This window comes from Aotus nancymaae, unplaced genomic scaffold, assembly GCF_030222135.1.
Source record: "Aotus nancymaae isolate 86718 unplaced genomic scaffold, 86718_ANA_hifiasm-v0.15.2.pri h1tg000046l, whole genome shotgun sequence".
Lineage (NCBI taxonomy): Eukaryota > Metazoa > Chordata > Mammalia > Primates > Aotidae > Aotus > Aotus nancymaae.
In genome coordinates, this window is record NW_026988460.1 from 31,330,935 (window position 1) to 31,354,987 (window position 24,053).

Consider the following 24,053-nt stretch of genomic DNA (forward strand, 5'->3'; position numbering starts at 1 on the left):
TTAGGCTACCTTTAAGGTTCAAATTAGAGCCGCTAAGACTTCTGGGAAATTTATCAGCATTTTATCCCCAAACCACCCCCTCCTTTTTTAAAACAGGGCCTGACTACTCAGAGCTTGATCTGTGACACCAGCTTCACCTAGGAGCTGGTTAGAAATACAGTATTTCCAGCCCTTCCCCAACTTCCTGAATCAGAATCTGCATTTTAACAAAATTGTCCCAGGTGATAGGTATGCATTAATGTTTGAGAAGCACCACTTAGGAACTCTGAGGAGCTTCCCCTGAACAAGAACTATTTCTTATAGCACTTCTGATCTTAATAATAGCTGAACATTTGCAAACATAACATCACTCCAAATGTTGTGCCTAAAATGCACAAACACATTTCACCCTTATGCCATCCCTGACAAAGTCACTATCATTATCCTCTTTTTACAGATGAGGTGGTAAGATTCTGAGAAATTTAAATAACCTGCCTAGGATTACACTACTAAGAAGGAAGTGCAGAGCTACAGTTAGCACCTACTGCCCCAGCTGTTTTACCTTGCTATAAATGCAACAGCTGGGGCACTTCCCTCTCCCTTGAGGGAAGACGATGAGAAATTTCTACTGAAGATCAAAAAATCACAGCCCAGAGAAAAAGGGCCACTGGAGAGAGAACTCAATAAGCATGTTTTCATCTCTGAAGCTTTCCCATTGGGCCCTCGACTTGCTCTTGGATTTTCTAGAATCTCCGGAATGGGCAGGGGTCTGATAGGTCAACCTCTCTTGCCCCCCCGCACCCTGCCGCACGTGGGGCAATAATCTCTACCTGTAAACCCCAGGCCAGCTGCCCTGAGGAACAGGTCATTGTCTCCACAGAACCACCAGAAAGTTCAGGATTAAGGCTACACTTTGCTTTTATCAATATCTTGCCTTACAACTGAAGTCTTAAATATGTCATCCTATATGTTTATTCAGCCATTTATTAATTCAACAATACAAGATATTGTGCAAGCAAGGTATAAGACAGACAAAATTCCTATGCTCTCAGAGCTTACCTTTTAGAAGAGTCAGACAATAAATTAATAAATATTTACTATATGTTTATTTCAGTGTGTCTGGGAAAGAGACAGTACATGAAGGGATTAGAGAGAGCTACGTAAGATAAGAGAAGCCAGGGCAGGGTGACACCTGAGGTTGGCCCTGAATGAAGTAAGAGGGTGAGCCATGTGGCTGGCTATCTGCAGGAAGAGGAGCAGCAGGGGCAAAGGCCATGAGGCAGGAATGTCTTTGGTGGGTTAAGAAACAGCAAGAATCCCAGGATGACCAGAACAAATGAATAAGTTGTAGAGGCTGAGATGTAAAAGGTAAGTGGGGTTCAGTCTATTGGAGCCCGGTAAGCCATGGGAAGGGACTTTGGCTTTCACTGTGCAAAGAACAGGACGACATTAAGGCATTTTAAGCGGAGAAGTGACACAATATAATGGACCTCACCTTTAGGCAGGATCACTCAGGCCGTAGGTTCAGAATGGACTGCTGGGGAGCAAAGGTGGAAGGAGAGAGACTGGGTAGGAGGTACTGTGGCAGTACAGGCAGGAGCTCATGTCAGCTTAGATCAAGGGGGTAGTCACAGAGGTGGCAATAAGAGGCCAGATTCAGGATATATTTTGAAAGTAGAGCTGAAAGGACTTGAGGAAGAAAATCCTTTAGCTTTTCCTCATTTCCGTACCTCTGACTGTGTAAGGAACTGTGACTTCTGCTTTTTGTACTGGTCCCTTCCCATCTGCCTGTCTGGTCCTGATCTCTTGCACCTTTTCAGTTTCCTGATTTGCAAACATCTCGCCTGTAATGTCTGCAATCAGTCTCTGTCCTTCGTCTGGTACTCCTGGCTGGCTACCATGCTGTCCCCACATGGCGTTCTCACTGCTTATTATCGACACTTCATATTTGTGTTCTGCTTTACAGTTCAAGACTTTTCATGTACATATCTCATCTGACATACTAGGTTTCACAGACCATTTCATGCCTTCCATTCACCTGCAGGAGACTTCAAAGAAAGGAATAAGTCAGATTTGGCTGAATTTCAGACAAATTAACTGCTTGGCAACTGTAGACCTGACAGAGGGCAGGCAGTGGCCATAGATGAGTGTGTATAAGTGGCGGGTCAACTGAGCAAGAGGGCTCAGGGGCAAACACCAAGAGGACACAGCAAAAAGCCTGGGTTAAGGAACATGCTGACAAAGGACCTCGGAGAGCAGTGGACAGAAGCCAGAAAAGAGAAGGTCCCAGGATTGTGGTTAGAGAACCAGGAGTGAGAGAGGAAAGGAGGGAAATCTGGGGCCTGAAGGGGATAAGTAATCAAGATAGATGGTTAAGCCAGGCAGGGCCAACCTGGAGTCAGAAATCTGAGTCATCAGCCAAGTCCTGCTGGTCAGCTCAGAGGAGCCTGGCAGAAGGGACCCAGGTCATGTGTGCATTATAGCAATACTGAGAAGACTGCCTAAGGCAAGGGGCTTCCCTGTGTTTCCTGTTTGAATAGGAACCCATCCCCAAATATGGCTGATTAGAGAAGGTGGGTAAAAGCAAATGGGGTGTCTAGAAAGGCTGGGGTGGGGAATAAGGAGTAGGGAGTAAAAGACAGGCACGCTTTCTCCTTGAAGACTCTTGACATTAGAGAAACATCTGCATCTTCTGCTAAAGTTTAGATACTTGACTCTCGAAACCTCATGTTGAAATTTGATCCCCAATGTTGGAGGTAGGGCCTAGTGGGACTTGTTTGGGACAGGGGGACAGATCCCTTATGAATGGTTCCTCCTCAAAGTAATTAGTGTGTTCTCACTCTATTCATTCCCACAAAAGCTGGTGGTTAAAATAACCTGGGCTGGGTGTAGTGGCTCACACCTGTAATTCCAACACTTTGGGAGGCCAAGGTGGATCACTTGAGGCCAGGAGTTTGAGACCAGCCTGGACAACATAGCAAGACCCTGCATCTACAAAAATTAAAAAATTAGCCAGCGTGGTGGCACACACCTGTAGTCCCAGCTACTCGAGAGGCTGAGGCAGGAGGATCGCTTGAGCCCTGGAGGCGGAGGCTGCAGTGAGCCATGATCCTGCCACTGCATGCCAACCTGGGAGACAGAATCAGAGCCTGTCTTCTCTCATGCCATGTGACCTCTACATGCCAGTGCCCTGCATCTTCCTTTATAAGTAGAAGAAATCTAAAGCCCTCACCAGAAGCAGATGCTGGCACCATGCTTCTTGTATGACCTGTAGAACTGTAACCCAGATAAACCTCTTTTGTTTATAAATTGCCCAGACTCAGGTTCTCTTATAGCAACAAAAATGAACTGATACCTTCCAAGTCCACAGGCTAATTATTTGGTAACTTTAGAGTTTGACTTCAGGGCTAATGTCAATCAGTTTATTTCCTTCATCCTGGAACAGTAGTGATTTTCAACCTGGTTCTCAGCCTGGTACAGATTTCCTGAGTCATTACAGTACAGTTAAATCAGAATCTAGAGTAAAACCCATAGGTGATGTTTTTGGCATTTTTAAAAGCTTCCCAGGTGACTCTAGTGGGCAGTCAGAATACACAACTGCTGCCTTAGAGACATGCACTAGCTTCACCAGAGCTGAGTTCAAAGCACATCCCTCTCTCCTTTGGGTCTAGTTTAATGCTGACAATGGTGCCAAGAGCAAGGGTCATAAATTAATCCTGAGAAGATCAGAACATAAAGCCTAATGCTCTTATTGAGTCAGAAGAAAAGGGAAATTTCACCCACCAGGCTGTGTGTGAGATACAAACTCTGTATCCTGTTCAATTTGATTGATAAGAACAGGTCTTCCTGGGGATACATGCAGTACTTTGCGACTACAGGTTCCCTAAAGACCTGCCTTAGGAAGCCCAGGGTTAACAGCAACCACTGGATGTTATTTTTGTCAGGGGATGGGGGTTTGCTTTTTAGTGGCTTTGCTTCTGCCTTTAGGATGAGAATCCCAAAAGCAAAGATGTTTGGGATCAGTGGAACTTGAAAGATCATGCAGTCTGGTGGTTCCTGGATGTTAGTGTGTGTCACCTGGGGACATGTAAGCATGTCCACCCCTGATGAAAATCAGTGCTCTCATTCACCTTCTAATTGGTGGTTGTTCAGCTTCTGCTGGAGCCATGCCTTATTGGGCTCCCTCAAAAATAAAGGCCCTACCTTCCTAGTTCTGCATCTTTGATGCTCAAACAATGTTCAGGGTTGGTAACAGATGCTGTGATATGCTTAACATCATCATTCATTCAACAAGTATTCATTTAGGCACCTACTAAGTACCAGGCATTGTTACAGTTCATGCAGATACAGCTGTGAATGAGACAGATAAAGCTCTTCCCTTAGGAGTTTATACTCTAGTAAGCAAAATTCTCCTTGTGTTAGATACATGAATTTTGGAATGACTAAATTTCACGCTCCTTGAAGATAGTTTTGTGTCTTGTGAATCTTCCTGTTCTCAGTGTTTAGTAAAAGGCACAAACAGCAAAAGTTTGTTGAATGCACAAATAAGTGAATACCAAGTGGTACACACAGATCCTCCTACTTCACCTTCCCTAACACCACCAGGGTTGATGTTCACACTCTGTCATGGCCATTCCCTTTAATGTTTAGGAAGGTTATATCTTCAAGCAAGTAAAAATCTACTTGCGGGCCGGGCGTGGTGGCTCACGCCTGTAATCCCAGCACTTTGGGAGGCCGAGGCGGGTGGATCACGAGGTCAAGAGATCGAGACCATCCTGGTCCACATGGTGAAACCCCGTCTCTACTAAAAATACAAAAAATTAGCTGGGCACGGTGGCGCGTGCCTGTAATCCCAGCTACTCAGGAGGCTGAGGCAGGAGAACTGCCTGAACCCAGGAGGCGGAGGTTGCAGTGAGCCGAGATCGCGCCATTGCACTCCAGCCTGGGTAACAAGAGCGAAACTCCGTCTCAAAAAAAAAAACAAAAAACCTACTTGCCTGAGTGTTTTATAAAATACTCACTCTTCAGTTGTCTTCTTTTCTGTTTTTCCAACATACCATACAATTTGTCAATTTAAAGTGTGTAATTCGGGCCAGGTGTGGTGGCTCACACCTGTAATCCCAGCACTTTGGGAGGCCAATGTGGGTAGATCACCTGAGGTCAGGAGTTCAAGACCAGCCTGGCCAACATGGTGAAACTCTGTCTCTACTAAAAATACAAAAATTAGCCAGGTGTGGTGGCAGGCACCTGTAATCCCAGCTACTTGGGAGGCTGAGGCATAAGAATCGCTTGAATCTGGAAGGCAGAGGTTGCAGTGAGCCAAGATCACCCGACTGCACTCTAGTCTGGGCAACAAGAGTAAAATTCCGTTTCAAAAAAATAAGATAAAATAAAATATAAAGTGTATAATTCAATGGTTTTTAGTATATTAGCATTTAGTATATAGATATGTACAACCAACACCACAATCAATTTTAGAACATTTCCATTGTCTCAAAAAAAAACTCTGTACCTATTAGATATAACTCTCTTATACCCCTTCCATTCTAACTCTAAGCAACAACTAATCCACTTTCTGTCTCTAAAGGTTTGCCTATTCTGGACTTTTCAAATAGATGAAACCAAATAACAGGTGGTATTTGGTTATTGGCTTCTTTCACTTAGCAAAATGTTTTCAAGGTACATCCATGTTGTAACACACATCACCATGTCATTCCTTTTTATGGCCAAATAAATATTATTCCATTATATGAAGATACCACATTTTTTTCTATTCATTCATCAGTTGACGGAAAGTTGGGTAGTTTCCATCTTTTGGTTATTATAAATAATGTTGTGGCAAACATTTGTGTACAGTATATGGACATTTTATGTAGACATGTTTTCATAGCTCTTGAGTATATACCAAAGAGTTGAATTACTAGGTCATACAGCAACTCTATGTTTAACTATTTGAGGAACTGTCAGACTATATTCCAAAGTAGTTATACCATTTTACACTCCTGCAGGCACGTATGAGCATTCTGACTTCTCCACATCCTTGCTAACATTTGTTATTGTGTGTGTGTGTGTGTGTGTGTGTGTGTGTGTGTGTGTGTATTTTTTGGTTGTTTGTTTCGGTAAGATGGAGTCTTGCTCTATTGCCCAGGCTGGAGTGCAGAATGGTGCAATCTCAGCTCACTGCAACCTCTGCCTCTTGGGTTTAAGCGATTTTCCTGCTTCAGTCTCCCCAGTAGCTGAGACTATAGGCATGAGCCACCATGCCCAGCTAGTTTTTCATGTATTTATAGTAGAGACCAGATTTCGCCATGTTGGCCAGGCTGGTCTCGAATTCCTGACATCTGGTGATCCACCTGCCGCGGCCTCCCAAAGTGCTGGGATTACAGGCATGAGCTACCACGCCTGGCCAGAGTTTTTGATTATAGCCACTCTAGTACATTCTAGGGGTAAGAAGTAGCATCTCATTGTGGTTTTGATTTACACTTCCCTGATGACTAATTATATCAAGCATCTTTTCGTGTGCTTATATCTATTATTGAAGAAATGTCTTCAAATCCTTTGCACATTTTTAATTGAGTTGTCTTTTTATTATTGAGTTGTAAGAGTTCTTTACAGATTGCAATACAACTCCCTTATCAGATAAATGATTTGCAAATATGTTCTCCCATTTTGCAGTTTGTCTTTTCATTTCTTGACTGCCATTTTTGATGCACAAAATTTTTTTATTTTGATGATGTCCAACTTATCCATTTTTAATTCAGTGTAAGGGAAGGGTCCAGCATCATTCTTTTGCATATGACTTTCCAGTTGTCCCAGCACCATTTGTTGAAAAGACAATTCTTTCCCCATTAAATGATATTGGCACTCTTGTCAAAAATATGTTGACCACAAACAGACACATGGGTATATTTATGAACTCATAATTCCATTCCATTGATCATATGATCATATCATATCCTTATGCCAGTATCACACTGTCTTGATTACTGTTGCTTTGTGTTAAGTTTTGAAATTGGATAGTATGAGTCTTCCTACTTTACTGTCCTTAAACATTATTTTGGCTATTCTGCATCTCCTGAAATTCCACATAAATTTTAAAATCAGTTTGTCAACTTCTACAAAGAATCCAGTTGGGATTCTCATAGAGATATAATGGATTTGTAGATCAAAGATTTGAGGAGTATTGCCATCCTAACAATATTAAGTCTTCTAATCAATGAACATGAGATATTTTTTCATTTACTTATTTATAGCTTTCATTTCTTTCAACAATGCTTTATAGTTTTCAGAGTATAAGTTTTATGCTTTTTTCATTAAATTTATTTCCAAGCATTTAATTCTTTTTATGCTATTGTAAATGGAATTGTTTTCTTAATTCAATTTTCAAATTGTTCATTTTAAGTGCATGGAAATACAATTGATTTTTGTTTATTGATTTTGTATCCTGTAAACTTGCTGAACTTATTTACTAGTTCTAATAGTTTTTTACTGAATGCCTTGGGATTTTTCATATACATAATTATGTCATCTGAAAATATAGTTTTACTTCTTTCTTTCCAATCTGGATGACTTTTATTTCTTTTTCCTGAATAATTGCTATGAATAGACCCTCCAATATTGAATGGAAGTGGCAAGATCGTCCTTGTCTTGTTACTGATCTTAAGGGGGGAAGAATCCAGTCTTTCACTATTAAGTATAACATTAGCTGTGAATTTTTGTAGATGCCTTTTATCAGGTTGAGGAAATTATCTTCTATTCCTAGTTCGATGAGTGTTTTTATTATAAATAGGTGTTGGATTTTGTCAAATGCTTTTTCTCAGTCTGTTGAGATGATCACATTTTTGTTTTTTTCCTACTGAAGTTAAAACAAGCTCACAATTCTGGGATAACTCCCACTTGGTCATGGTGTGTAATTCTTTCTACAGGTTGCTGGATTTTCTTTCATTTTGTTTGTTTTAGAGATGGGGTCTTCCTCTGTTCCCAGGCTGGAGTGCAATGACACAATCATAACTCACTGCAGTCTTGAAATACCTGGAGTCAAGTAACTCTCTCACCTCAGCCTCCCAAGAAGCTGGCACGACATATGAGCACCAAAATGTCTGGCTAATTGGATTTGGTTTGATAGTATTTTGTTGGAAATTTTTGCATCTATATTTATAAGAGATATTGGTCTGTAGTATTCTTGTGTGATAGATTTATCTGGTTTTGGTATCAGGGTAATTAATACTGGCCTCTTAAGCTGGGACATGTTCCCTTATCTTCTTCTTTTTTTTTTTTTTTTAATAAAAGCTTACAAAAAATTAGGATTAATTCTTCTTTAAATGCTTGATAGAATTCAGTGATGAAGCCATCTGGGCCTAGGTTTTCTTTGAGAATATTTCTTTGATTACTAATTCAATCTCCTCGCTTGCTATAGGTCTATTCAGATTATCTATTTCTTGAATCAGTACCAGTTACTACTATCTTTCTAAGAATTTGTCTATTTTATTTCATCTATTAGCTAATTTATTGGCTTACAATTATTTATAATATTTCTTTTTAATACTTTCTATTTCTGTAAGGTAAGTAATAATATCCCCTTTTTCATTTCTGAGTCTAGTAATTTTTTTCCTTGGTTGTTCCCCTAAAGGTTTGTCAGATTTGTTGACCTTTTCAACAAACCAGCTTTTGGTTTCATTAAATTTCTCTATTGTTTTCCTACTCTCTAGTTAATTTCCACTCTAATATTATTTCCTTTCTTATGCTGGCTTTAGGTTTAGTTTGCTCTTATTTTTCCAGTGCTCTTATTTTAAAGTAGAAGTTCAGGCTATTGAGAACTTTTTTTTTTTTAATATAGGCATTACAATTGTATGTTCTCTCTAAGCACAATTTTAACTATATCACTTAAGTTGTGGTATGATGTGTCAACATTTTCACTCATCTCAAATTATTTTCCAATTCCCCTTTTTATTTCTTCTTTTAGCTGTTGGATATTTAGGAGGATGTTATTTAATTTCTACAAATTCATGATTTTCTGAAATTCTTTCTGCTACTGATTTCTAATTTCATTCCACTGTGGTTAGAGTAAATATCTTGCATTATTTCTATCCTTTTTATTTATTGAGGTTTGTTTTTTGGCCTAGCATATGGTCTATTATGGACAATGTTTCATGCCCTGGAGAGACTGTATAGTCTGCTATCATTGGGTGGATTGTTCTGTAGATGTCTCTTGGTTCAAGATAGAGTTCACTCTATCTTCCTAATAGACTGATACTTTTCTCCTTTAAAAAGTCGCTCCTTATCTTTAGTTGTTGTTGTTTTAAAGCCCACCTAAGAGTCTGTTATTAATATAGTCACTCTGGCTTTCTTGTGATTGCTATTTGCATAATACATCTTTTCCTATCTTTTCATTTTCCATCTATTTATATATTTGAATCCCAAATGTGCCTCCTGTATACAGCAGTTAGATTGATTGGGTTTTATATTTTTAAAAAATGTTTTTCACAGTGTTACTTACCAGTGGATTTTGGTTTTTAAATCCAGTCTGATAATTTCTACCTTTGATTGGATTATTGAATCTTTTCACATTTAATGTCATTATTAATACAGTTTATGTCTGCCATTTGACTTTTTTCTATATTTTTTTATACTTCTATTACCCATGTACTGCTCCTTTTTGCATAAGTGAGTATTTTGTAGTGTAGCATCTTAATATCTGTACTGATTGATTTTTTTCACTATACTTTTGGAATTACATTCCTAGCTATTTTCTAGGACTTACCATATATACCTTAACTTATCAGAATCAGCTTCTGCTCTATGCTAACTCAATTCCAGCGAAATATAAAAATGTTATTCCTAAAGACCTTTACTCCCTTTCCTCACTTTTTGTGATATTTTATACATATTACATTTATAAATGTTACAAACCAAACATTAGATTATTATAATCATCACTTTCTATAATTTCATGTCTTTTATAGAAGCTGAGACAAGAAAAGAGGATTACTATATGTTTATAGCTTTTTGTCATATTAGTCTTATTTATCATTTCTGAATCACTTTATTTGTTCCTGTGGATTCAAGTTATCATCTGGAATAATTTCCTTAGCCTAATACAGATGTGCTCCTACCAACCTCCTTTGTGCTATCACTGGAAAAATCATATTACATTTTTATGTTATAGGCCCAACAATACATTAGATACACATTATTTTATATGATTGCTTTTGAAATCAATTAAGAGAAAAAAGGAGAAGAAATGTGTGCTTATGCCGTATTTTATAGTCACATAATTACCTTTATCAGTGTTCTTTGTCTTTTAGTATAGAGTCAAATAACCATCAAGGGTCATTTACTTTTAGCTTGAATAACTTCCTTTATTATTTCTTATTTTTCTTATAAGGTATATCTGCTAGAAACAAATTTTCTCATTTTTTATCTCAGAATAGTTTCATTTCACCTTGATTTTTGAATGATAGTTTTGTTGGACATAGTATTCATGTTTCCTTTGTTGCCGTTGTCCAGTTGTTTCCTCTGAGCACTTTTTAATATGTTGTCCTACTTCTTTCGGACCTCCACTGTTTCTGATGAGAAATCAGCTTTTAATCGTATTGAGCTTCCCTTGTAACAGAGAAGTCATTTTTCTCTTGCAGTTTTCAAGATCTTCCTTGTCTTTGGCTTTCGGTGTTTTTGCCATAATGTGTCTGCTTGTGGATCTTGTTGAATTTGCCCTACTTGGAGTTCCTTGAGCATCCTGGCCATAGATAAATATTTTAAAATAAATTTTGAAAGATTTCAGCCACTATTTCATCTAATACATTTTTGTTTCTTCCTCTCTCTCCTCTCCGTATGGTGTTGCCATTATGCATAGCAGTTGGTGCACTTAAAGGTGTCTCATGTTTTTCTGAAGCTATGTATACTTGTCCTCATTCTTTTTTCTCTGTTCTTCATATTACATAATTTCTATTAGTTTATTGTCAAGATTGTTAATTGTGTCTTTTTGCCAGTTCAAATCTACATTAAGCCTCTCTAAAAATTTTTTGTCTCAGTTATTGTATTTTTCAGCTCCAAATTTCCTTTAAAAAAAAAAAAGCCTCTCAGCCTGAGCAACATGGCACAATCCTGTATCTACAAAATATACAAAAATTAGCCAGGCATGGTGGCATGCATCTGTAGTCCCAGCTCCTCAGGTGACTAGTGGGAGGACTGCTTGAGCCTAGGAGGTTGAGGCTGCAGTGAGCCATGATTGTTCCACTGCACTCCAGCCTGGGTGATAGAGCAAGACCCTATTTCAAAAAAATAAATAATAATAATAATGTCTTTCTCTTTACTGATATTCTGTGTTTGATGGGGACGCTGTCATCATGCTTTCGTTTAATTCTTCAACCATGGTTTATGTTTTTGAACATATCTGTAATAGCAACTTTGAAGTCTTTGTAAAAGCTGACATCTGGTTGCTCTCACAGGTGATTTCTGTTGACTGTTTTTTTTTTTTTTTCCCCTAGTGTATACTTTTAACTCTTTTTTTTTCTGGTCATGTTTTCCTGTTTCTTTGTGTCACAATTTTCTGTCGAAAATTGGACATTTTAGGTAATATAGCAGCAATTCTGGGTACTGGTCTCCCCCACTTCTTTCCAGAGCTTGTTGTCATTATTCACTTACTTGTTTAGTAACTGAGTGAATTATTGTAGTGAAGTCTATTCCCACTCCCTCTACAGTAGGAAGCCTCCGATGTTGCTCCTGAGGGTAGCAGAGCATTGGGCATGCTCACAGGAACCCTGCAATGACAGTGGCTTTGGCAGTGCTCTGATTTTCTCTTCCCCTGACCACACCCAGCTGGTACCAGATCTCGTACTAGATCTGACTTTTCCTTGGTGCTGTCAATGGAATTAAATTCCATTAATTGCAAGCTGACTGCTCTATTGTTTTCAACAATGTAGTGGGGCATAAGTGGTTCCACAGACATATGCAATCAAATTTGGGTCTCTTTGAAGAGATAGTTCCTGAAGTCAATGCTTGAAATTTGTTCTGGGATGAGATCTCTTTCTCTGATTCCTCTGGCAAACTAGCCTGCCTGAAATGTAACCTATGTTGCCAATGAATCTATCAATCTTCTAATTTCCTTTCACCAGAACCTCCCTAACAGCATTTTTGGAAGTGGCTTGAACTTTTCCATCCTCTGTTGCACATGAAGTCAGTTCCTTTGGGGAAAGATTTGGAGCTGTCTTTTTATAGTTTGTTTCTACCCCCAAGCAAAATCTCTGAGCTATGGCTCTGGAGCTGGGGTTGGGGATGATGGTGTGCTTTCCTGAATGACACCCACACTTTAGGAGCTAAATGGTCAGTGGAGATGAATAGCCTCAGGTCTTTCTGGCTTACCTTTCCAACATGGAAATTCTGCCTAAGGGTGATTGGGGCCCTGGCACACATTGCACAGCCATGAGTGAGGCTATTCTATGAGTGAGGGCTGGGTAGAAGGGAGTCTCCACCTCTGGGCCACATTTGCCCAGAACCTGGTTTCAGCAACTGGGAGCTAGGGTGGAGGAGAAAGGAACCCTGTGTTCTTGGTTGAAGCTTTCTGGAGTGGAGTTTCAAACTTACTGAGTTGGGAGGGGAAAAGAAGAGAGTGGGTCTTGGTTCAAATACCACAGGCTCACTGTTCTTATTGTATTTTAGTGTATGTTCTTGAATAAATGTTTTTCATTTGCTGTATGCATTCTGAACCATTTCCAGAGACTTTAAATGCTTGTTTTAAAATTTTTCACTAGTTTCAGTGGATAACAGGTTTGTAGAGTTCTTCATACTGTCATGCTGGAAGTGAATTGTCCTTCAGAACTTGTAATGTTTTCTTTTAAAGAGTGACTATTTGATACATATAGATCTTCATAGAAAAATAGTTTTCTGATTTAACATGCATATAAATGACTTGGGGAACTTGTTTACAATCCTGGGGTCCTACTCCCAGAGATTATGATTTTCCAGAACTAGAGTGGTAATCAAAAAGAAATCTGCATGTTTAGCAAGCTCCTTATGTGATTCTCCGAGAAAAAATTATACTAAAAAGACTAATGCTTACCAGATAAGATTGAATTCTTCGTCTTCATTTTTTAAAAGCAAGTTCTATGTCTACTAAGGGGCTTTGCAGTTATGGCAGCGTCAAACACTGGCTACTTAAACATTACAATAGTGTGTGTGTGTGTGTGTGTGTGTGTGTGTGTGTGTGTTTACATCAAAATCTAGAAATTCTGTCATTCTAAAAAGTGCTGCCTGTTTGGAGATGTGAAGTACCACAGAATCATGGTTTGGGGATGACAAGAATCAAAGACGACAGAGGGCCCAAGGGCAAGGTTTCTCAGATTAGAGATGGGAGATTAGAGTTGGGAGACCACCTCTCTCAGAATCTTGAGTTTTCACATGCCAGATCTGATTTTTCCTTGGTGCTTATTTATAACCTTTCCTCAAAACAAAGAGAGAACACACTGTAGTCTTTTCTGCAACTGGTCTGATTTCCACACCATCAAGGGGCAATGTGTGCCTTTGTTGAGCAAATTAATGGGATTAAAACAGCTATCAAGCATGCTGCAGCAGAAGGAATTCCTCTTGCCCAGCTGCACATTGTTATCACTACTGTGAATCCTCATACTCATAATAGAAAATGAATATCATTTCATATTTTAAAACTCTAGACAGAAGCCATTAGCAATTTATTTTTCCCAAAGAACTAGCTAATTAAAATTGTAAATAAGATTGTGTTATGTTTGCATGTACTCTTGTGAGTCTCATGAAGAACCAGAACATAGATGGCTATATGACTGTTCTGTGAATATTACCACCCAACTTCACTTCCATCTGCCCACACTCCAATCAGAGAAGAAGACCACACTCAGGGGAAGGAAAATGTATGCGAAAGGCTTCCACAACAGAAGGCAGAATTTAAAAAGAGGAAGGCTCCAAAGAGTTCAGGAAAGGTGGTTTTCTAAGGCACTGTAAGAAGCAACAGAATATTTTCCTACTGCGTTTAGGTAGGTGGGTTGTTATTGTTGTTATTATTATTAATTGAAGATCAAAAGAACAGGATTTCCCAGTGGGAAATTCAAAAACACATGTTATGACAAAAAATCTAAAGATCAACCAATTTTGACTTTTTTTCATTTTATTTATGTACCATATTTAGTAAGGTATCACTCCCACACTTTTGGTATGTTAATAATTGATGGCCTCTCCAGGTACCAATTCATAGAGAAAATTTAGCAAATTTCTGATTTTTCTTCTGTGATTTAATGATATGCAATTATTTCTTTATATTACAGACTTAATTGTATAACCACAAAATTTATATGTTGAAGCCCTAACCCCTAAGTACCACAAAAGGTGACTGCATGTGGAGATAGGGTATTTTTTTTTTTTTTTTTTTTTTGAGACAGAGTCTTGCTCTGTCGCCAGGCACTCAGTGGCACAATCTTGGCTCGCTGCAAAGAGATAGGGTATTTAAAGTGGTAATTAAGTTAAAATGAGCCCATTAGGGTGTGAGCTAATCCAATCTGAGTAGTATCTTTATATAAAAAGGGGAAATTAAGACATACAGAGAGATACGAGGGGTGTGTGCGCCCAAGAAAAGGCCATGTGAAGCACAGTGAGAAGGTAGCCATCTGCAAGCCAAGAAGAGAGGCCTCAAGAGAAACTAAACCTGCCATCACCTTGATCTTGAGCTTTTAGATTCCAGAACTGTGAGTAAACAACTTTCTGTGGTTCAAGCCACCCAGTCTGTGACATTGTTATGGCGGCCCCAGAAAATTAATATTCTCAGTAATGGTCACCTTTGCAGGAGTTGGGTCTTTAACTAATGTATAAACACCTGACATGTGAAAATAAAACTGAACAGGTAAGTTATTAGTTGATCATTTTCACTGACAAAATGATATACCTAGGACTTCTTTAAATTGTAAGTTCTTTGGTACTTTATAGTCACTTCAATTCACAGGTCATTAATTACTATTAATGAATGAACAATCAACATTAAGTCAATGCAGATTGTTGATTGAAAAATGTACATGACCACCCCCCATCTAAATTGGGCCCTTTTCTTAAACTCCGTCATAACATCCCTTACTCTTCTAACATAAGACTTATCAATTTGGGTAATCATATATTTATTTGTGAGATTATATCCTTCACATCTATCTCCCCAATGGACTCTCCATGAGACATAATCATCTCTGTCTTGTTCACCACTATATCCTCAGTATCCAACACAATGTCTGATCCTTAATTATTTGTTGAATGAGTGAATAAAGAAGTGATAAGGTTCTTAGGACCTTAAGTTGGGGAGGTTGATTGACAGGTTTTAGGATTCCCCTGAATCTCTGGAAACTGTCTAAAAAATGTGTTTATGCATATATGTCTCTGAAGAGAGGATTCATAACCTTCATTTGATTTCAAAGGGATCTGTGAACTCCCTGAAACATAAGGAACTGTTGGCCTATTTCCCTGTGGTAAAACAAGATTCAATAACAAAAGACTTACCTGCAGCCTAAAACAAAGTACGCTATATTTACATTTACATGAATGGATGTGTGGGCATATGTATATGCATGTGTATAGTTTCCAAGAACAGAAATGCTGCAGTGAATTTACAGAACAATCCACATTCCCACTTCCCCTGAGTAACTGATCATTCCTGTAGTCATTGAGTTTGAGTAATAGCCACTTGCATACATCTGTTTCTTGGCAGCAACATCCACCACTCAGGCCAGAGAAAAGGAATCTGTAATTCCCTCCTTTCACCTGCTTGGGATGCTGACATCCCTTTTTGCAGGAAGTTTCTTTTAATAACAAACCTTAAACCTCCCATGTAATAAAAGCACCAGGCCATGTTTATCAAGCACAGGAGCCCAGGTAACTTAATCCAACAACACTGGGATTTCCCTTCCCTCACCCTGAAGCCACAAGAAGATCCAGCCTAATCAGGCCAAGGGGGCCTCTGAGCGCTGTGTGCATTCACAGTGAGGGAAGCTACAAGATGGGCCGGGAAACACTAATTGGTTGTTGTATACTACATCTCTTCTCTCTCCCAGTTCCAGAAGTTACTTCCCTTCAGTAAATTTTCTCCCTTATTTTTGTCCTAAAAAATGGAGACTTCAACAGTAATCTGTCAGAAGAAGGGATTTTGATGTGCTGTTAACTCTGTTATCCACACTAGCAGAGAAGAGCAGTTGTACAGATAATTCAAAACCAAAGGCTCTTTTAACCTTGCAGTCACTGTTTCTAGGGGCTTAGTGATGATCTTACCTCCCTAATTATGGTTGTCTTTGTTTCTTATTAAAATGAGTTTGTCTGCCTTAGGGCCAGGTGGTTGGGTGATGTGACAATTCTGTCACAGTATTTGTAAAGCTCACCAGGGAAAATCCACAGGGCACACAAATAATCAAACTTGACTAGATTTGAGTTCACATTCTTAATCACCTGTGATCAATTGCTTTGCTACTCTACACTAAAGTGAGACAGAGATAAGAAATATCCACAAGAGACTAATGGGAAGGAATGAGTCTTTACATTTAGATGAAGACACAAGACTGATGTTGTGGCCAAGACTGATAACACAATCAGTGTTAATGATTTCCCTCCCTAGTCTCACAATCTTCATCTCTACAGCCAGAGTGCTCTTTCTATGCAAGTCTCATGATGTTCACCTCTACCTAACATCCTTCAGTGTGGTAGTCATTAGAGCTGTTCACAACCATCCTGCTCCCTCCTTCCCAGCATGTGATAGGACTGCACGATGTCCCCAGCCACTTCAAATTAGACATGGTTCTGTGATTTGTGTTGGCCAATGGAATGTGAGCAAATGTGTCACTTCTAGTTGGAAGGTTTCAGAGCCAGCATGTGTCCTTGGGTACATGCTTTGTCTGGCAAGGCTGGCAGCATCTGAGCTGGCAAATCTGAGCTGGTGGTTACACCATCAGCCCAAGTCTCCCTGGGTGGCTATGATAAGCAGAGCTCCTACAAGCTAGGGATGGGTGTGTGGTAGGAGCAATAAATAAACCTCGGTTGTTTTCAACCACTGAGATTTTAAGGTTCTTAGTTAACTCAGCATATCTATTACTGCAATATCAAGCTGCACCATGATTGTCTGAAGTTCTTCTTCTCTAGCTAGACACTGAACAACTTGAGGCCAGAATTATTTAATTAAAAGTAATGGCAAAAGCACAATTACTTTTGCACCAACCTAAAATATTCCTTCTCCAGTGTGTGAACTTCAGTGCATAGCATATTTAAAAGAGCTTGGTAGAAAATGAAATTCTCTTCCTTCGTGGCCTCTGTGATTCTCCTTGTTTCTGTTTTTCTAAATTTGCCCCACTCCCAACATCACCAGCTATAATGATAAGGTGTCTTTGTTTTTCAGATATATGACGAATGGTGGAGATATTCTTCTGGGCCAATAATTCAAGTAGGAAGAGCTGGCAGAGGAGACAGAGAGAGCCATTTTAAGGCTGCAGGAGTTTGAAATATAATGGCTTCAAAGAGCAGACACAATTTTGAAATAAAATCTTGGGGTAACCACTCAGAAAAACAAAAATATATCCCAAAGTGTTAGGTTTGTGGGGGATAAGAGTGGTCATCTGGACTGAACTCCTCCATCATTATTATTATCATAACACCAGCATTTACTGATGACTTACTATATGCCAGGCACCGTTCTTGTTTTACAGTTAACACATTAAATCCTTACAACAACCTTATATGGTAACTATTATTATTTTCATTTTATAAATAAGGAAACTGAAGCATAGAGAGGCAAAGTAAATTCTATCCTGCCACACAGTTAGCAAACATCCCTCTCTGAATTCGGCATCTGCCTGAACCCTCCCCAACACGGAGAGCTCATTACCTCCCACTGCAACCCACCCCACCTCCCTCTCTGAGCCATGCCCTGCCTCCTGCTCAAACTGCCATCCCCTGAACATTTCTGCCTTCTAAAGAAACATAGAGCAATTCTACTCTTTTCTCTTTAAGGTAGCCCTTTAAATATTCCAACATGTCCGCTAGGGTTTCTCTTCCCCAGTTTAAACAGCCCCAGGTCACTCAGCCATTTCCAATGTGCCACAGCTTGAGGCCCTTCACCATCCCAGCTCGGTGACTCACACATGCTGGGGACCAAAAAAGGTTGGCTAAGTCAGTGAAGTGGAACTGGTACTCGCCCTTCTAGACTCGAGCTGAGCCAGTGCATCCTACAACCCCAGGTCCATTCTTTCACTGTGTAAAGCGGGATCTAGAGGCATAATCTACTGCAGGAACAGCTGGTTGGCCACATGCCCTACACTCATCCCCATTCCAACAAACAGAACACCAAAGGGTCCGCATGTTCACAGTTCTTCATTCTTCCTTGGGTGGAAAGTCTGTTTCTGTCCCTCCTCCCCCTTCTCCCCACACTCCCACTCCCAGAGGCAGTGCTAACAGCCCCTCAGCTCACCATGGAGTTCATGGCAAAGTGATTGTGCTGCGTCTGGAGGTCTAGGGCATACTGGTAGCTGACTCCGATCTCTGTGTGGCTCTGGAGGAATAACTCCTTGTTGTGGCTTATCCAGTCGAACATCTAGAGGGGACAAGAAGGCACAACGTAATCAGAATGGTCATGGGTCAAATAGGGCAAAACTTTCAGAACTAGTGGAAGGGAAAAAAGCTCTCCTGCTGGTGCTCAGTGAGAACCAGTTATGTTCTGAGTCTCAGAGTTGTCGTAGGGGTTGGCCACAGCCTAATTTCTCAGAAGAGCTCTCACTTGTAGCTTAAGAACCCACCAGCACCCAGTGTGTTGCTTTACAGAGCCTAAGGGAAAAAGAGAAAATGATTGAGGTAATTGGCATATGGGAGAGGAAGCTGTTTACCATTCCCAGCTTGCTTGCTTTGGGGACAGGTGCTGAGGAGACAAGCTGGGAGGCTTAATGTATCTCCTACTGCACTAGAAGGGAGAAATCCCTGAAGCAAGCAACAGGGACATCCTTACCTGCCCCTGCCCCCCTTATACACTGCCCAGCCACACACAATGTTGAATTGATTCCAAACTGAATCAACTTTTCTCATAACTCTACAGCCTCACAATTCCAGGTTTTCTGCTATAACCCACTGGGAACCAGAAGATCAGAGTTTTTTTTTTTTTTTTTTTTTTTTTTTTTTTGAGATGGAGTTTCGCTCGTTACCCAGGCTGGAGTGCAATGGCGCGATCTCGGCTCACTGCAACCTCCGCCTCCTGGGTTCAGGCAATTCTCCTGCCTCAGCCTCCTGAGTAGCTGGGATTACAGGCACGCGCCACCATGCCCAGCTAATTTTTTGTATTAGTAGAGACGGGGTTTCACCATGTTGACCAGAATGGTCTCGATCTCTTGACCTCGTGATCCACCCGCCTCGGCCTCCCAAAGTGCTGGGATTACAGGCGTGAGCCACCGCACCTGGCCAGATCAGAGTTTTAAGGGTAATGTAAGTACTGCCTGGTGCTAGCACAGTGGGCATTGAGCCATTTTCCTCCTCCTAGCTCCGTACCCTGTTTTCACTTAGGTATCCAGCCCACTTCCAGGCGGCCTGCATACTTCAGTGGGAGCTGACCAGAACCTCTGGCTCTTCAGGACACCAGACCTAAGCCAACCAGTGCATGACATTTCCCAACTAACGCGACTGTCTCAGATATAAGGATGTGATTCAATTTTGCACAATAAAACATGAGTGAAGTTTGCTAGACACTTCTAGGAAAACAGAATCCTAGTTCTTTAGTTATGGCTTCTCTTCCTCTAGTATTGTTGTATGTAGCTCTGACCTCAAATTGCTGCAGCCATTCTTTTGGCAGCCTGAGGGTGAAGCCAATGAGTAGAGAAAGGGTGGAGCCAAGACAACTGCAGGAAGCAGGCAGAGCCCTGGCTGAGCCTTGTCTGGTATCCACTTTGTCTCTGGACTTCCTTGGACCTGAGCCAAGAAATCTTCTTTATTATTCAAGACAGTTTAAGTTGGACTTTCTGTAATTTTCTGTCTAGAACAGAAAATTCTACTTTTTTCTCTTTAAGGCAGCCCTTTAAATATTTGAAGGCAGCAATCACATGTCCCTTACAGTTTCTCTTCCCCAGAGGGATGTGAACTAGAAGGAAAGAGAAAATGCTTAGGAGGCTGCTACAGAAATCCTGATGAGGGTGAGGACCTGGAAACTCAACCATTTCCAATGTGCCACAGCTTGAGGCTCCTCATCATTCCAGATCAGTGACTCACACATGCTGGGGACCAAAAAACATTGGCTAAGTCAGTGAAAGCCAGGAAAGGTGTGAAAAAATACATCTGGAAAAGAGAGCTGCACTACTTAAGCCTTACACTTCATTTGGGATGGACTAAAGGCTGTGGCCTAGTTGCAGAGTACAGCAGGAAGGAGCTGAGCACAGAAGCAGGCTAAGAAGCAGCCACGATTGCGCCAGCTTTCCAGAGCCAGAACTGCAGGCTTATCCAATTATGTCCCTTTAACAGAGAAGTGAATTGACTATTTCAATTACATTCAACCAATATTTATGGGACACTTGCCATGTGCCAGGCACCACTGGAGGTCACATGAGGAAAAAATGACTAAAATATGGTTCTTGAGTATTGGTGGCTTAAAGGCTAATGTGGAAAGTTGACATGGACTCAGATACAACTTTAGTACAATGTGGCACACAATGTGATTAAAATTACAGCTAAAAAAATCTACTGATAAGTTGAATATTGGCTGTTGAGGGAGCACAGAGGAAGGCACCTCACCTATCCTTGAGGGAATGGGATGGGGAAGAACAGAGAAGGCTTCTCAGAGTAGGTGACATCTGAATTGAGCCTTGATTCAGGTAGTAATCAGCTAAGTGAAGGTCAGTGGGATGCATGCTCAGACAACGCGGCAGAACTGGGGGCAGCTCAGTGTGTCGAGGACAGTGAAGGCTCCTCAGCTGTGTTTCTGGAGCCTGGCATCAGGGAGGAGATGTGGCTGGGGAGGTAGCTGGGACAGGCTGACCACAAAGAGCCCTGCACACAGGCTTCAGGAAACCTGCACCACACATTGTCAGCTGCCAGGTGCTGGTGGAAGGTTTTAAGCTGAGTAGTGAAGTGTGAAGTGAGCTTTGATGGCAGCGAGGGATGTGGACTGGAAAGGAATGGAAAATGGTTAGAAGGCTGCCACAGAAATCCTGATGAGGGTGCAGACCTGGAATCTTGGATTGGGGAGTGGCAGTAGAGTCTGAGAAATGGGCAGATTTGAGAGCTACTGGGAGCATTATTGAGGACTTGGTCGTTTAGAGAGGAAAAGGTGGGGAAGAGGTAGAACAGTCAGGTTTCTGGCATGGCACCCTGAGTCCTGGTGATAAAAAGTACCACGACAAGAGTAAGATAAAAAGCTTGGGTGGGAAATATTATGTTCCGTTTTAGATGTGCTGAGTTTGGGAGGCATATGAGAGTTTCAAGGGAAGGTATCCAGTAGGCAGTTAGATTTGTGTCTGAAGGTCAGGAGAGAGACATCAGGGCTGTAACAACTCACACTTAAGTATAAAAACATCACCTTCCAAAAGCAAATGCACATGATTTGGAGATTATTCTCCCTTTTGAATTACACTTCCATCAAGCTATACCAACAGTAAAGAAAGGAGGAAAGGACCATTCTTTACTTCTGAGTGCCAGAGGATTTATTTCAGGCTGGGGCTCCTGTAGAGGCTGGGTCGATATTTGTGCTGTGTGCACTATCCTGGGTTCTCCAGCCTCCACCACCCTCACATTACAGGCATTTGGTCATAGCTTTTTTTTTTTCTTCTTTAATTATTATTAAGGACAAGAAGGAAAAGAAGACAGGTGCCCCAGGAGTTTAGAGGACTCTCATTCTGTAATTTTTATCTTTAAAATTCTGCCTCCCAGTCCCATTTTAAAATAATTTCTCATTTCTTTTCTTTATTGACAAAAGAATCAATAAGGCTAATGAAAGTCTGAAATGCCTGAAGTCCTTGGAACTTGTGATGAAAAGCACTCACTCCATACACTTTCTTGGATATCTCAGGGGCCGATAAGTGACCTTCCCTGTATTTTATGTTAAAATGATGATTTAGATATGCAAATAAGCAGCTGAGTTATGTGCTGGCACCAGAATGAGTAGATTGCTCAGCACCAGATCACAGGGTAGGGAAAGCTGAGCACGGGCCAATTAGGGTGGAAAGGAATACAAAAATGAGTTAAAGACAGGTGAGAGTTGAAGGTGCTGACAGAACTATGCACTTTGCTGAATCAGCTTTTTACAGAATGAGGTCTGCATCCATGCCATCCCAACTGATTTTGCCTCTTACATTTGGAGCATACAAGCTTCTCACTGGGGTCTGCGACATTCTGGAAAAGTTTAGCTTTCACTGGAGGTGGTGCTCCAAAAAGGTGACACACATCTCAGTAAAGAGAAAAAGACCTGCTCTGGGAACTAGATGGTCTCATGTGATATCAGGAACCAGGGTTTCCTAAGGGACAATCACAAGTCTTCTCTGGGCCTAAACTTGCTACCTACTTACATATAATCCTCACTCTTGCAAGCCTGACTGTCTGTAAGGGTCATAGTCATCTCTGTTGCATTCAGTGGAACTGGCGGCAGAGGCAGAATGTGTGTGTGCATCCATGCATGCATGTGCATGTATATATACAGTCAAGTGAGATGAGGACTAGGCCGGTTCCAGACCCAGCTCTGTCACTAACTCCATATGAGACTGTGGAAAAGTAATTTCATTTCTGTCTTCTCCTCATTTGCAAGAGATAGTGGTTTGCAGAATGGAGGTAAGCATCCTAGTTTATAATAGGCTCAATTCGGAAACTTATGGAATGCATTTTTCCCCACCCAAAATAAAAAATGGTTTTGTTGATTCTCCTGGATCAAAAGATATACTCAATGCTACAACTTAAATTTTTATCTTTTTGAATAAAATAATGTCAGTGAGAAAAACGACATTGTTTTATAGCCAGAGAAGGGAAGCTTCTGGGCATAGTAGCAGGTGCCTGTAATCCCAGCTACTCAGGAGGCTAAGGCAGGAGAATTGCTTGAACCCAGAAGGTGGAGGTTGCAATGAGCTAAGATCGTGTCACTGAACTCCAACCCAGGCAAGACTCCATCTCAAAAATTAAAATAAAATAAAAAGAAAGGAAGCTTCTTAGTCTCAGCCCTGACAATGGTGTGATGCTTTAGAGTTCAAAATGTCCATTCACCCTTCAACATTACATTGCATCCATAAAACAATCCCACAGGGTGCAATCATCAGGCCCACTTCACAGACAGGAAAACAGGTTCAGGGATATAAAGTCAAAGGTGTAGATTTAATTTATTCTACCCAAGGCCACATTCACTGAGTGCCCACTGAGCCAGGCTTTAGGGACACTGCCTGCCTCCTGTTCATATGGCTGTAAGACTTTCTCTGCCTGGGCTCCACAGGGCAGTTATCCCTAAAAGGTAGCTGCAAGGGCACTGTGGTACTCCAGCTGGGGTAAGGTGCTATTCCGCAATGGGAACATTCCCCTGCCAATACCTAGCCTGCTTCCACTCCTCCACCTCCTCCTTTTTCTCCCCTTCCTTCACTGCTTGCCCCACCATGATGGAGTGCCAGGTGTCTGGGGACAAATAGCTCTAGTTCTCTCAAATAAATACTAGAGCTATTCAAATAGCTCTAGTTCTCTCAATAAATACTCACTGAATGAATAAATGAATACTATGAGTTGGTCATAGGTTCTTCCTTTGCTAATCTCCAGATAAGTGGACTCTTTCTAAGCTCCCTTCCAGCTAGGGCATTTAAACTAAAAATATCTCCAAAGTGCCTTCAAACTTTTTAATATGTCTTTGTTTTTTGAGAAGCTACAAATGGTGGGTTCAACAAAATGTAATATAACAAAAAATTCTACAAAGAGGAAAGTTCATGTCTAAATAATAAAATTGTATCTCTTTGAAATCAGAATAGTTTTGTCTCATTAAGAAGATAGATGTTATGTAAGCCATTTGGGTTTTTTCTTTCCCTTTCTTTTTGGGGTTTTGTTTTTAACCAAGCTAAGTAATTTTTTTTTCTGCTGGCTAAAATCCAGTGAAAATA

At 40.6% G+C, this 24,053-nt stretch overlaps 1 protein-coding gene across 18 annotated transcripts in view; it reads right to left on the reverse strand.

The window, feature by feature from the left end:
* The window catches only part of KALRN (kalirin RhoGEF kinase), a 699,137-nt gene that overhangs the window by 414,080 nt on the left and 261,004 nt on the right, over positions 1–24,053 (reverse strand). For all 18 annotated transcript variants that reach the window (XM_021673991.2, XM_021674000.2, XM_064362131.1 and 15 more), the window contains exon 6: positions 18,431–18,553. In XM_021673991.2, the coding sequence (XP_021529666.2) occupies positions 18,431–18,553 (123 nt within the window). The remainder of the gene's footprint in view (positions 1–18,430; positions 18,554–24,053) is intronic.